The sequence below is a fragment of the Blennius ocellaris genome (genome assembly GCF_963422515.1).
Source record: "Blennius ocellaris genome assembly, chromosome: 3".
Lineage (NCBI taxonomy): Eukaryota > Metazoa > Chordata > Actinopteri > Blenniiformes > Blenniidae > Blennius > Blennius ocellaris.
In genome coordinates this window covers 27,006,722-27,019,363 of record NC_137652.1, presented here as the reverse complement: position 1 = coordinate 27,019,363, position 12,642 = coordinate 27,006,722, and the positions used below count along the sequence as shown (strand labels likewise).

Genomic DNA, 12,642 nt, shown 5'->3' with positions numbered 1-12,642 from the left:
AAAGCAAAGAGATAAAAACCGAGAACTAAACAAATGCGTTGTTCGGGTTCTCCCTGCTTTGACTCCTGCGGGGCTTCGGAACGTATTCAAAGCACACATTCGCAGACTTTTAGGACTTTTTAAAAACATTAGTGGGAGAATTGTTATCCAGCTGATCGCACTAAAAAAACCCAAAACAAAACAGACTTAGACCTCTTGAGAAATGAATCTTGACAGTCCATCAAGTGTTTCTCCATCCAATCCAACAAGTTTTTTTTTAGACAATTAAATTTAATAGATAACCATTACATTGACGAAACTCTTAAACGAAAGATATTAAATGTAAATATTTACATGCTGACATTATGTACATATAGACACAAAGCCATGTGAACATATTAAACAGCCACATCACTGGTTATATGTAGAGTTCCTGTTCAGACAAAGACTGAACCAGACCAGTGAAGGCGTGATGTGACCTCAGCAGCAGATGGTTTCAATGTCTCACAGATTCCTGATGGTATTCAAATGGTTGGAAGGACAGAGAGTCGATGTGAAACAGGATTTCCATGAAAGCGCATACAAGTTGTACGGCAACAGTTTGGTCTTTGCTTCGTGTCGTCCACATGGATAACCGGACCAAAGGCTTCTCAGTAGACGAGAGCGTCTGCTTTTCCCCCCACAATGCATTGTGCTGTGGAGAGTCCCCAGGTCAGTTCGGGGGGGTCAGGTACATACATAGCAAACGGTTCTCGTCTATTTCTATCAGAATCAGGATTCACTGGTGCAACAGTTTGGATGCAACAAACCTTCACTCCCTACGTCAGAATCGGGTTTGTTGCCAAGTATAGTTTACGCAATACCAGGAATTTGTTTTGGTGACATTGGTGCAACAAGAAGAACAAACAGCGCAAACATATTGATTTCAGTGTCCAAAGTGAGTTTCGGGGAGGAGGATATTGGATACTCTGGATACTCTGGATACTCTGATACATACCGCAGACTGAGAGTACTCTAGAAAGTTTGTAGCTGTGCAAATGTTTTCAACCGAGTTCTCAAACCGTCGCTATTCGCCCCCCGTCAATCGTACTCAAATCCTCGTGCCCACTCGTTCATCAAATATCAGGACAAACTGTTCACTTGCAGCCTCATTTATCCCACCAATACGTGCAAAAAAAAAAAAGAAAAAAGAAAAGAATAATCAGGAGATACAAGGCACGCCGCTGACTACACACCAGGAGTGAGAAGTAAATGAGACACAGCTGAACACAATCCATGAGAGCAGGAGGAACCGGGGGACAAACAGAGAAAGACGAGGAAGGTGAAGGAACAAGACAAGATTATAAACCTGAACGTGTGATAACTGGAACAAATGACTGTGACCGGAACATGTTGATGTGTGGAATGGAAAGAAAGAAAAGAAAAGAAAAGACAAGGGAATTTACGTATGCGTACTGCAGAGTTTCTTTAAATCGACATCAATCAGCTTTTCCTATTGTTTTGACGTGGTTTCTAACATGTTGGTGGTATTTTGAATCGAACCTCCAACTGCTTCACACTGTGGTGTGAAAAGAAGCCGGCTGAGCTCATCTTCATAATAAAACCAGGACAATCAGGGAGCAATATTCTCCTCTAATGACACCGAGTGTTGTTCAGTTGGTGGAATAATTAAAAAAAACAAACGCTGTGGCCTGAACCTCGTCTCCAGCACGCTGAAATTCTCAGCGATATTCTCCTGTAACTGTTCCTCCACGTCTGACAGACAAAGTCAATTTGCCACTGCCTGCTTCAGCGCTATCTATCACTCAGACTGGGTATGTGTGCCGAGGCGTGACAACACTCATTCCCTCTTCCTTTCTTTTTTTTTTTTTTTGACAAAACCCCAAGAGATTTATTAAAAAATACCAGAGAGCACAAATCTTGTTTTTTTTTTTTTTTACTTCTCGGTACACAGTGACAAACTGATCTAGGAGGAGCTTTCACAACAAATTGTTGCTGGCAGTGATTAGGGTCCCGTGGTGTGTGTGTGTGTGTGTGTGTGTGTGTGTGTGTGTGTGTGTGTGTGTGTGTGTGTGTGTGTGTGTGTGTGTGTGTGTGTGTGAGAGAGAGAGAGAGAGCAGGACTGAGAAAACGCAAGCGAGACAGAGGAAAGTGGCTTCGTGGAGCACAAGAAGATGTGCATATTTAATATCAAAGACAGACAGAGAATCTTTCCCAAGTGTTCGACTCCCTCCTGCAGTCTGAGACGGAAGCGAGTGACAAAGAGGGAAGACAGAAGGAGTGACAGCGGGGAAGTTAAGGCACCGGGTGTAATGTCAGCTTTCAATTTAATGTCAACCCACGAAACTAATAAAGGATTTTCCCCACAGAAACTTCGCAGCAACGTCTCGGGAACACAATCGGACTGAAATCGTTAAAGATGGCGGCGGAGAGACGCTGTGCAATCAGCCGCCATCCTCCCTCGTCCGTGTGTCTGTCGCTCAGCTCACAGTTAACTCATCTAACAAGGCGAAGAACCGAACTGTACGTCAGGTTGGCGTTGGAGGGAGGAAGTGGTGCAACACGTGGTCATTCATCGGGGTCGGGGACGATGATGACTCAGCAGAATGTCGCACGTTTGTATTTTTAGTAGGGAAAAACATATGAACATAAATGCACTTGTATTCAAATTTTGCATTGTTAACTATTTTCTTGTTTTCCTCGTCTTCTTGCACGGTTTACGCGTCTCGCTTTGTTTTTGTTTTGATTTGAGTTGGTTGTGGTTCATGTCACATCTGAAGCTGTATTTCTGGCACATTTCATGCTTTGGGCATGTTTTTTTTTTTTTTTTTTCCCATCGCAGGACAAACACACAGAGACAGACGACTTGTGGGAGGAAAGCGGGGGACCTGAAGGGAACTCATGTAAACCCAGGAGCAGAGGCTCCAACATGCAGATCGACTTCTTTGATTTGTTTTGATCTGCTGCGTCCGTCGGCACAGAATCTCATGATTCAACTCCGTTGATGAAATGAATTCTGGCCAAAGTTATTCAATTCAATTCAACTTTATTTTTATGGCACCAAATACAACACAGTCATCTCGAGGTGCTTTTAACAGAGAAAAGAGAAAAACCCAACAAATCCACATGAGCAAGCAGCTTTATTTGTGACTGGAAAGAAAAACTCTGTCGAACAGGAAGAAACCTTTGTAGAAAGCAGACTCAGAGGTGGCGGCATTCTGCTGACAGAGTTAAGAAACAAAAAAGAAAAAAAACCAACAACAACATAAGTAAAATGTCTCCCTGTTTAAAGTCATGTGATGTAATAATTTGAATGTCATATGAACATGTTGCTGGAGAAGGTTGATGCAGGCTGTGGAGGGAAGACGTCAGACTATGTGGCTCAATTCGTTGACCACAGTCATAATCAGTGTCCGTCTCCTGTGTTGACGCTAAAAAAGGTTCTTCTCCTCTCTTCAGAACAGCAACAAGCGTAACAGATGGACCTCATGAGAGGATTTCAAAACCACACAAACATAACCGATCGCAGATTTCACATTGTCATGGGCGTCGCTGCAGGATTTTCCTTGCGAGTTCAGCAGATGCAGGTAAAACAACACGTGCAGCCCAGCGGAGGAACCACAGGGTTGTTTACAGGTTAATCTACAGGAAAGCTGCTCAACCTGATGCAATCCTGCGCAGCAGCCCTGCAATAGCAGTGACTTTTGAGCCCGTGTGTTTCATGTCTCGCGTATTATCGTCTCCATCCCCTGAAAAGTACTCCTGCCGCCTCACAAAACGACTCCTGCAGGAAGCCAGAGAGGATGGGGGGGGGGGGGGGGCGGGGGGCTGGCATGTCTTCAGCTCCACTGGGAGCAAAGATTTACACTCCAACAATGTTCCACACAACATTTGGCAAAGAGGAAAGCAAGAGCCAAGAGCTACGAGGGGGGCTGACATCAGCAAGATGCGCCATCGGAGATTAGTCACGACGACGAGCCAGTCGTCCACCTCTCACCCCCCCCCCCCCATGAGGGCACCCCCCCACAGCTGGCTGGAAAAAAATTCAGGAGGGGGACAGTTATGATGGGCACCTGTCGCAGCGCATCGCCATCAGACCAGTGTACATGCTGCTGTGTTTCAGACGGAGGCCCGCCGGGGGGAGGGAGGCCTCAAACGTGGAACAGCTGCTGATCGGGGGTCTGCAGGAAGTACCCCGCTCTCTGTGGTGACATCGGCTATCAGTTTATCCTCTCTCTCTCTCTCTCTCTCTCTCTCTCTCTCTCTCTCTCTCTCTCTCTCGTCACGTTTCACTGATAATCAGACAAAGAAATCAGCCGAGGCTCAACCCCCCCTGGCAGACTGCTGCACACTCCGAACCACAATGTCGCCTCAACAAAACAGTTATCAAGTTTTGTGAAACAAAAACAAATCTTCAGCAGTTTGACGAAAGAAGCCCCTCAAATCCTCCCATCATCTGCTCCGTCTGCACGCGCACATTATTCACTTGTACTTTACATAAATTGGCACAATGTCTAGAAGAGCAAATCTCCCGGCGGCGCGGTGACGCCGTTCTGCCGTCTCAGATTTGGATACAAGAGCAGCCAACTGGTGCTGGATTTGTTGTGAGAGACGTATGCTGGGCCGCAGCCGCTTCCCCAGGACTTCATATAATACATCCAGAGCTCTCGCAGATGTGACGGGCCACTACATTGATCCTGGATTAGAGAGAGGAGATTCACCGGAGTGACCGGAGGAGGAAGAGGAGGAGGAGGAGGAGGAGGAGGAGGAGGAGGAGGTGACTGGTGGTATGATGTGTGAGAACGGAGGGCTGAAAGACAGTCAGGGTGAAAATCTGGAGAGCCCAAGTAAGATCAGGTGTCTTTTTTCTTTAATCACACTGGCAGAGCTCCGTCTTCTCTCCTTTATCAGCTGGAGATGAAGAACCTGCAGGACAGATAAGGACCGAGATCTGAGATCATCTACGAGACTCGACTGGGTGACGCTCACAGAACAACGAGAGAATCCTGAGCCTCCACCCGATGAGGACATCAGTGCATCAGTGTAGCGTGGAGGTTGGATAAAGAACTGCAGGGATGTGACACTATTTTTGTAATTTTCCGAGGTAAAAAGATGTATTGACAGGAAGCCCCGCCCCCTTTTGTTTTTCTTCAATCAGTCATCAATGATAGACTTTATTTGTCCCCAGAGGGGCAATTAAAATGTTGCATAGAGCAGCCAGTGCAATCAGATAAATAGATAAATAATGCAACAACAGACTACAACAACATCACAGGATAAATAAATACCAGAAATAATAAAAAATCTGATAACTCAGTCAGTTATAAGTACAACAGAGAATGTTAATATAGTCTAAATATAAGAAAATATAATTGTGATTATAGAAGGACATCATTCAAAATATGACAAATAAATACACAATAGCCCAAATAAATCTGCGTACCTCGTTTTGTGGAATAACTACATTTTGAAGTAACTGAGGCATTACATTATTAATAGACTGCCGGTTTTGTTTTGCACATAGAATTAAAAAAAACAAAACCATTAAACACTCACTCGACTTTGTAAATGAAATATGGGAGAATCCTTTTCTATAACTATTCAAAAGAATCCTGTTTGTTTGTGTCTTTAACGTCTCTCTCCAGTCCTCAGCGGCCGTTCCATTTTTAGTTGCCGACTGCGCTCGGCGGTGCGCAGATGGCTCACAGTCCATTTCTGAGAGACTTTTCAATGAACTGGAATGATTACAAGCAGCTCCATGTGAGTAGATTAGCAAAGTTTATTCGAGTGTAAAAAACCACTTAGTGCTCTGACACACTTTACGGAGGCCGTCTCACCACACAGATCATTTCTAACCGGAGGAATGGCGGCAAGCGGCTCGCTGACATCCGAGCTGCGAGTCGAGGCCGGAGCAGGTCTGAGTGAAAGTTCAAACTGCCCTCGGTCACTCTGACCAGGTTGCCGCTGCGCAACTGGGATTATTCTGCTTAAAGAAGCCCAAACTGCAGGTCGTCGTCCCTGCTGGAAAAAGGAAGAATAAAAAAAAAAATTAAAAAAAATCCAGCAAGAGACTCGATTTTCAAATAGTTTGTGTGTTTAACAGGCTGCAGGAAGCTTTTCACACCAGCCTCTTATAAACGCTGTGTCATGGCTTCCGTGAGGCTCGTGTTTATTTCTGGAGGCCGACGGTCCTGGTTGGCCGGTGAGGGGGTTCGCAGATGACTGGCGTGCCGCAGATGCCAGATCCACTATTTATAGTCAAGATGCTGGTGTATTATGAGCAGGAACTCAAGTAGCGAGTCAGACTGCGCCTTATTCCACAGGTCCAGGATCGGGGGGGGCGGGGAGGGCAGGGGCGGGGGGGGTGGCTCGGATTATGAGGATTGTGGAGGACATACCAGCGGGTCCCGGCTGCCTGGGTGAGGCAGGTTCTCAGGGAAAAGGGGGGGGGGGGGGGGGGGGCAGTTAGAGGGATGTGGGGGGAGGGGGGGTCCTCTCATCGGCAGATTGTTGCTTTCAGTCTTTTCTGAGTCTTCAAATGACAAAGTCAAAAACATCAACACGCCGAGCGCTAGGCCCGAGAGTTCCCCCGCGGCGACACGAACTTTATCCTCTGGGAGTAGGCCAGATCCGCCGCATACAACCCAAAGTTGACGAAGGAGAAGACGGCCACCACCACCTTGCTGTCCCACGGACACTTCCCCTGCGGACACGACGACGGCCTCGCCGGGGAGCCGTACTTGGCGTCGAAGCAGAACACCGGCCACACCACCGACGCGCTCAGGTAGAGCAGCACCTGCAGCAGCGTGCACACCACCACGAACCGCTCGAAGGGCACGCAGCACACGTTCTTCGTCCGCCGGCACAGGGTCATGACGACCGCCACCGCGGTCAGGGCGAAGCAGAACGCGTACACCGCCACGCAGTAGATGGTGGCGCCGTAGCGGGCGTACTGGCTCCCGTTGGCCAGCGCGCCGAAGATGACGCAGGCCACGAAGCCCTGAACCACTTTGAGTAGGCCGGAGGCGGTGGCCATGTAGCCCACCACGATCTGGCCCGGCCTGGCCCGGCACAGAACCACCTCCGCCCCGTAGGCCAGAGTGGCCAGGATGGAGCAGACGGTCACGGCGATCCGGAAATCCCGGACTTGACAGCCGGCGTAGGGACACTCGGACCGGACGAAGAACAGCGGGTAGACAACAGAGGCCGTCACGTACCTGCAGGAGAGGACAGAATCAATCAATCAATCAACTTTATTTATAAAGCACTTTTAAGCAGCCGCAGCTGAAACAAAGTGCTGTACATTGTAAATAAAAATATAAGTCGCAAAATAAAAACACTAAAACAATAAAAACAATAAGATGTTAAAACAATAAACAAAACATAAAAGGTTAAAACAACAAAAAAAACGAAGGCACTAAAACCAGACCAGAGTCTCTCACTGAGGTAAAAGCCAAAGAATAAAAATGTGTTTTAAGACGAGTTTTAAAAATGGACAGTGAGGGGGCTTGTCTAACAGGGAGGGGGAGGGCATTCCAGAGGTGAGGACCGAACAACCATTGCATCATCAACTGGTTTTCTCCTATATCGGGTCCAATTTGACGTGTCCTTAAATCACTTCTGAAATTTTATCAACGCAGAAAATCATGGCGATAGCGTAGCGGTAGCATAGCAGTCATTTGCTCACACAGAAAATAAAAACAAAAAACAAAAAACAAAAAACGATTGTGGAGCCTCAGAGCAACGCACCCCGGAGATTTAAAAAATAAAACACAGGGTGTTTTGTAAATCACATGGGGGGGGGGGGTCAATGTTTATACTAGTCCCATTAGCGGCTAACTGCTACATTTAGCGGAAGTGGCTTTATGATGTTAGCTCCTGTGGTGACGACGACACAGGAACGCAATACAAATCTCCCGCGAGATTCTGGTTTGAACGAAGAGTTTAAACAAAAAAATTCATAAAGGAGCCACTATTCAAACGCAAATTTCAACCGAGGTCAAACACCAACATACATGTTTTAACAAGGAAAGGTGATTTCCAGGTGACGACTCCTTTAACTAAAAACATGAAAACGTCTGCAGACAGATAATCCGGCATGTGGATTCACAAAAGACCGTCTACCTCTTGAGCTCTCTACAAGATCCACCATGCGGCCTCACTCTTTTCTTTTTACTTTTCATTCACAGCCACATAAAAACCAAGATTTTCAAAAAAACGCTGATTTCAGACCAGTGACGTCCACCTGAGTCACGTTTGTCCTGTGCTAAACCTCCGCGCTCCTTAAAATAGTACAACCACGTGGCTTTGCGTCACGAACGTGACTGGATGAGTCAAATCTGAGTCGTTTCTATCAACAGCTTTGGAGCTGCAACAGTCCGAGTGAAAATGACATTGGAAGAGAAATGAAATGTTCCGTACTTATTTTAATTGGCAGAAGAAAAAGGCCAAAGTTCAACACTTGCTTTTCTAGGAAAGGAGCAATTATGTTACCAGGACACTGTCAAATAAGCTTTTACTTCAAAACTGTTAATTAATATCGGTCAGTGTGAGCTAAACTAAAACAAAAATGTACATTTTAACACAAATCGAAAGTAAAAGCAAAGTGTGAGGAATATAATACAGTAAATGTATTTATGACTTAAGTTTCCTGGATGAAGACCAAACAAGCTGAAGCAGCTTTTATTTTCCGATTTCCCACAAACTGAAACAACTCATTTCTAACACAACTGTTTAAATTCTGGTGCTACACAAATAAAACTATCGTGTCGATAATATACACGCTTGTCTAGGTTAGAAAATACATTTTGAAGTGGAGTGGAGTTCTGCTAAACCTTTTCTCTAAAGACATTGTAGCTGAAAACGTTTTATTTCTAATTAAAATTAAGTACATAAGAGTCTATTTTAAGACCCATAATGTATTTATTTGGACCTATTTCCTTGTTCTCTCTGCACATGTGGTACTAAACTTCCTCCAACAGTCCTAAACCGGTTATTTGTCTCCTCGTTGTTCCTTGAAGGGTCACCTGAAGAAGGGACTCACATGAGCGTGGCGAAGGCGGCACACGTGACGGTCAGGTTATCCCAGGACAGCGGCAGGAAGCCGTACAGACGCGTGGCGTCCAGGAAGAACACCACCACCGACATGGCGAAGCAGAAGCACCACGCCGCCATGCAGAACACCCCCTGCGAGCCGCTGTAGCCGGCGCTGTGGGTCACCATGGCGATGACGGCGCAGCCCATCGCCAGCTGACAGATGCGGGCGGCGCCCAGAGGCGAGCAGAGGGCCTTGGTGTTGAGGTACGGGCCGCCCTGGGCGTCCATGGCCATCAACACATCCACGACACGGACAGACGGGTCCTTCGGGGAGATTCAACGTCCAGAGTCCCTCAAAAGCAGGAGGATGTGGAGCTTGAACGGCGTCTGTGACGGCATCCACTTACTACTGGCAGAAAAGAACAAGGAAAATGCGTCTTCACCTCTCCCACGAAGCGACGTCTCTGTGCCGTACCTTCACCCGAGTCCTCTCTCTTCATTCACTTCCACTTTTGCATCCCTTCAGAAGAAATCCCCTGGCTGTGACATGTCGGGGGGGGGATTCCAGTGTCAGAACTCCCCTAGCCAAACGAGAACCGTCTCCTCTTTCCTGGTTCCACACGTGGCAGGAGAATCAGATTCTCAGGTGTTTCCGCCGGGTTGTTCCTGTGTTGGTGAATCGGAGCCTCGTCAATAGGAATGCCAAACACGATGTCAGACACGACTGATCTGCTGCACGGCCCAACACACCTACTCACCTTTCAGCCGGGGGGGAGGGAGGGTGAGGGTCAAGCTCAGCTTGGTGCCACTGGTAAACCAGGAAACCACCGCGGAAGCAACCCAGAGGCGTCGGCGAGAACCTGCCGATTCCTGACTCAGACTCTGACGTGTTTATCCATTATGCTCCGTCTCATCCTCGAACCCCCCCTCTGGTCACACACTTTCTCCTCCCTCGTGGAGCCTCCCAGTGCAGTGAGGAGGAGGGGGGGGGGGGGGGGGGGGGCGCTGGTCAGTCACACCACAGAGGGAGTTATTTTGGGTTGGGCCGTGGCCATGAGTCTCAGCCGGTTACGTACATGTGTTGGGGTGTGCAGGCGAAGCATGCAGACACCGTGGAATGAGGTGGGAAAGCCGACACAAGGTTGGAAACACACAGATCATTAAAAAAAAAACCTCCATCGATTGAATTAGCATATAAGAAAATGTTCCCATCTGGAGGCAACTCAAGTATTTTATGTGCAAGATCAGTTGTGGAGTCTCGTTGGGTTCCTTTCTTCAAGGAATTAGACAATAAATAAAACATCGGATGAATAAATTACCTGAAACAAATAAAAGTAGTCCTTGTAGCACTGTGGACGACCTGTGAAGATCTTTATCTTTAGAGCCATGAGCTGCGAAGGTGCTTCATGATGGACAGAAGAGGTGTCAGAAGAGATGGAAGATTCCAGCCTCTGGTCTCTCGTGTCTTTAAGAGTCCATCAACATCAAGTTCTCCCAATGGCGAGTCAGCACTTTGTTAGCCGTCACCATCGGTGTGTGTGTGTGAGAGAGTGTATGTGGCTAAACCTGACTGATCTTATGAAAGTGCGTCTCAGCAAGTGAAGAGGTAAAAATCAAATAAATAAATGGATGGTTGACCAATGAATTGAAGCAAAAATTGCTTTTGGTCTCCAATCGCAGCAGGTGAGGACGGGTCGGCTGTGGCCATGGACAGACGCATGGTTGGATTAGCAGTTAGAGAAGAACTCGGTCACTCTGCTTCGCAAATCACTGAACTCAGGCGTTCACCAGTGTGAAGCTGCAGGCGACCCTACGGTGGCCGGCGAGGCCTTCGTCAGAGGCTGGAGCTGATCCACACAATGCATCCGGACCGGAAATCTCAATTATTCGACTGTCGGAGGTGAGGTCGGATTTCAACCACACCCAAGAGCGTTTGAATGATTGAGTCACACACGTACGTTGGTACGAGGTTGTAGATTACATCGGAGCCTTCTTCAGTTACGACCATGTGGCCACGGAAGCTCCAAAAATGACCTGCTGGACAAACGGTGTCAATTCTTTTTGCTCCGTTTTGTTCTCCTCCGGCTCCTCAGACGGACCTGCTGCTGAATATTCAGCAGCGAGCTCGGCCTCGCTCGCCGTACGGGACGTTTTGTGCTCCAGGTGGAGTTCAATCTAAAATAAAGGAAAAGATCTGAACCACTCGAAGCGATTTGTTAAAAGAAACAAAAACAAAAACAATGTGAAAAGCCTCCAGCTAAAACAGAACTTTTTAACCATAAAAAGCCAGTATGGCGAGAATAATCTCCAAATAAAACACGTTTTATGTTTAAGAATATCTGCTCACAACTGAGGATGCAAATCTGAAAAAGATTTATTAAAATCCTTTACAATTCCTCTTTTGTCAGTAAGTTAGTGATTCTTGCAGGTTAATGGTTTTGTACATTTAAAAACTCATCTTGAAGTTGTTCTGGTTTCATTTTATTTCTTTTCCCCTGTTCTCTGTCTCCACCTGCTGGTCAATCCGCTCAGTAGAAACATGAAATACTGAAATTGACCCAGACAGGAACAACAAAACAGTTTTGGAGTAAAAGGGCGTCATTTTTAAAACTCCACACACAAGATATTTTTAGTTCAAACCATCTTTAATCTTTTTTTCCACTGCAGTTCTCCTGCCCAGCGCTCGCCACTCGAACTGAGCAGCAGGAATGACGCACGGCAATCTTATCCACAATTTAATAATTCACTAGTTCGTTTCTCCGTCGACAAGCCGCTGTGGAGATTCTCCATGAAGGATTCACAAAGTGCAGCCTCTGACGCGTCGGCGCGTCACTCCATCGTCCCACCAAACCACACAACCCGCTTTTATTTCTTACCTGTGCAGGAAATGAACAAAGGGGGGGGGGAAAGAAGAAAATCACAAAATCAACATAAGAATGATGATCTGGACCTTTATGAAGTCTTTTCTTCAATATCTTCTTCAATAACATTTACATCATTAAACTTAGGTTAATTTACAAGCATTAACACCAAAAATGTAAAAATGAAGCCCCTCCATTAAAAGCTTTTTGGGGATAATGACAAATAGACACTAGTAGTAAATCTGAACATTGCAAAACATGTGTTTTGTATAATTCATATGAAATGAAATATTTAAACTAACGATATATATTTATATGTGTTTCTCCTGCAATGCAACATGATGATAACATATTACAAAATAATTGACTCCTATGACTCAAATGGGACATGAATATATAACGAGACAATATTTAAAATGTACTTAGTGGAAAAAAAAGAGTACCTCATTGATAACTGAACAAAACAAACTTCCAAGTTACATTGTTGTTCCAACTATTATTTAAACCCTTCAAATGAGCGATGAATAAACGTGTGTTTAATGACTTGACGCAGCGACGCGCATTCCGCTGCTCTTGCAACTGGACCATAATGCAGTTTGAGTGTGATCTGAGAAGCTCCCTGATTGGCCGATAGCGACGTCCCGATACTTTGATCAGTGTTGTGCCCCGAGACGAAACGCAGCGCCGTCTAAATCAGCGGCATGAGGAACACATTGCGAGGACTATTTACAGGATATCTCACACATTAGTTAAAAACAGAGTGTGT

General features: G+C 46.2%; 2 protein-coding genes across 2 annotated transcripts in view; both read right to left on the bottom strand.

Annotated features, from left to right (window-relative positions):
• Window positions 1-6,485: 6,485 nt before the first annotated feature.
• LOC308146678 (myeloid-associated differentiation marker-like protein 2) lies at window positions 6,486-9,669 on the bottom strand. The gene is made up of 2 exons (XM_080518581.1): window positions 9,023-9,669; window positions 6,486-7,196 (listed from the first exon to the last, which is right to left on the bottom strand). Exons 1-2 carry the CDS (start codon window positions 9,307-9,309, stop codon window positions 6,551-6,553), a joined length of 933 nt encoding a protein of 310 aa, XP_080374707.1. The 5' UTR covers window positions 9,310-9,669; the 3' UTR covers window positions 6,486-6,550.
• Window positions 9,670-11,618: 1,949 nt separating this feature from the next.
• aspscr1 (ASPSCR1 tether for SLC2A4, UBX domain containing) overlaps window positions 11,619-12,642 on the bottom strand; it is a 27,832-nt gene continuing 26,808 nt past the window's right edge. Inside the window, exon 17 of the mRNA XM_080517061.1 lies at window positions 11,619-11,891. Coding sequence (XP_080373187.1) covers window positions 11,881-11,891 — 11 coding nt within the window. The 3' untranslated portion in view covers window positions 11,619-11,880. The remainder of the gene's footprint in view (window positions 11,892-12,642) is intronic.

What these genes read in the sequence shown, in the direction of transcription:
- LOC308146678 (XM_080518581.1), bottom strand. Translation starts at nt 9,309, where the DNA reads ATGGCCATGGACGCCCAGGGCGGCCCGTACCTCAACACCAAGGCCCTC. An exon ending in GCCGCCTTCGCCACGCTCAT is followed by an intron (nt 7,197 to 9,022) that starts GTGAGTCCCTTC and finishes CCTCTCCTGCAG; the next exon opens with GTACGTGACGGCCTCTGTTG.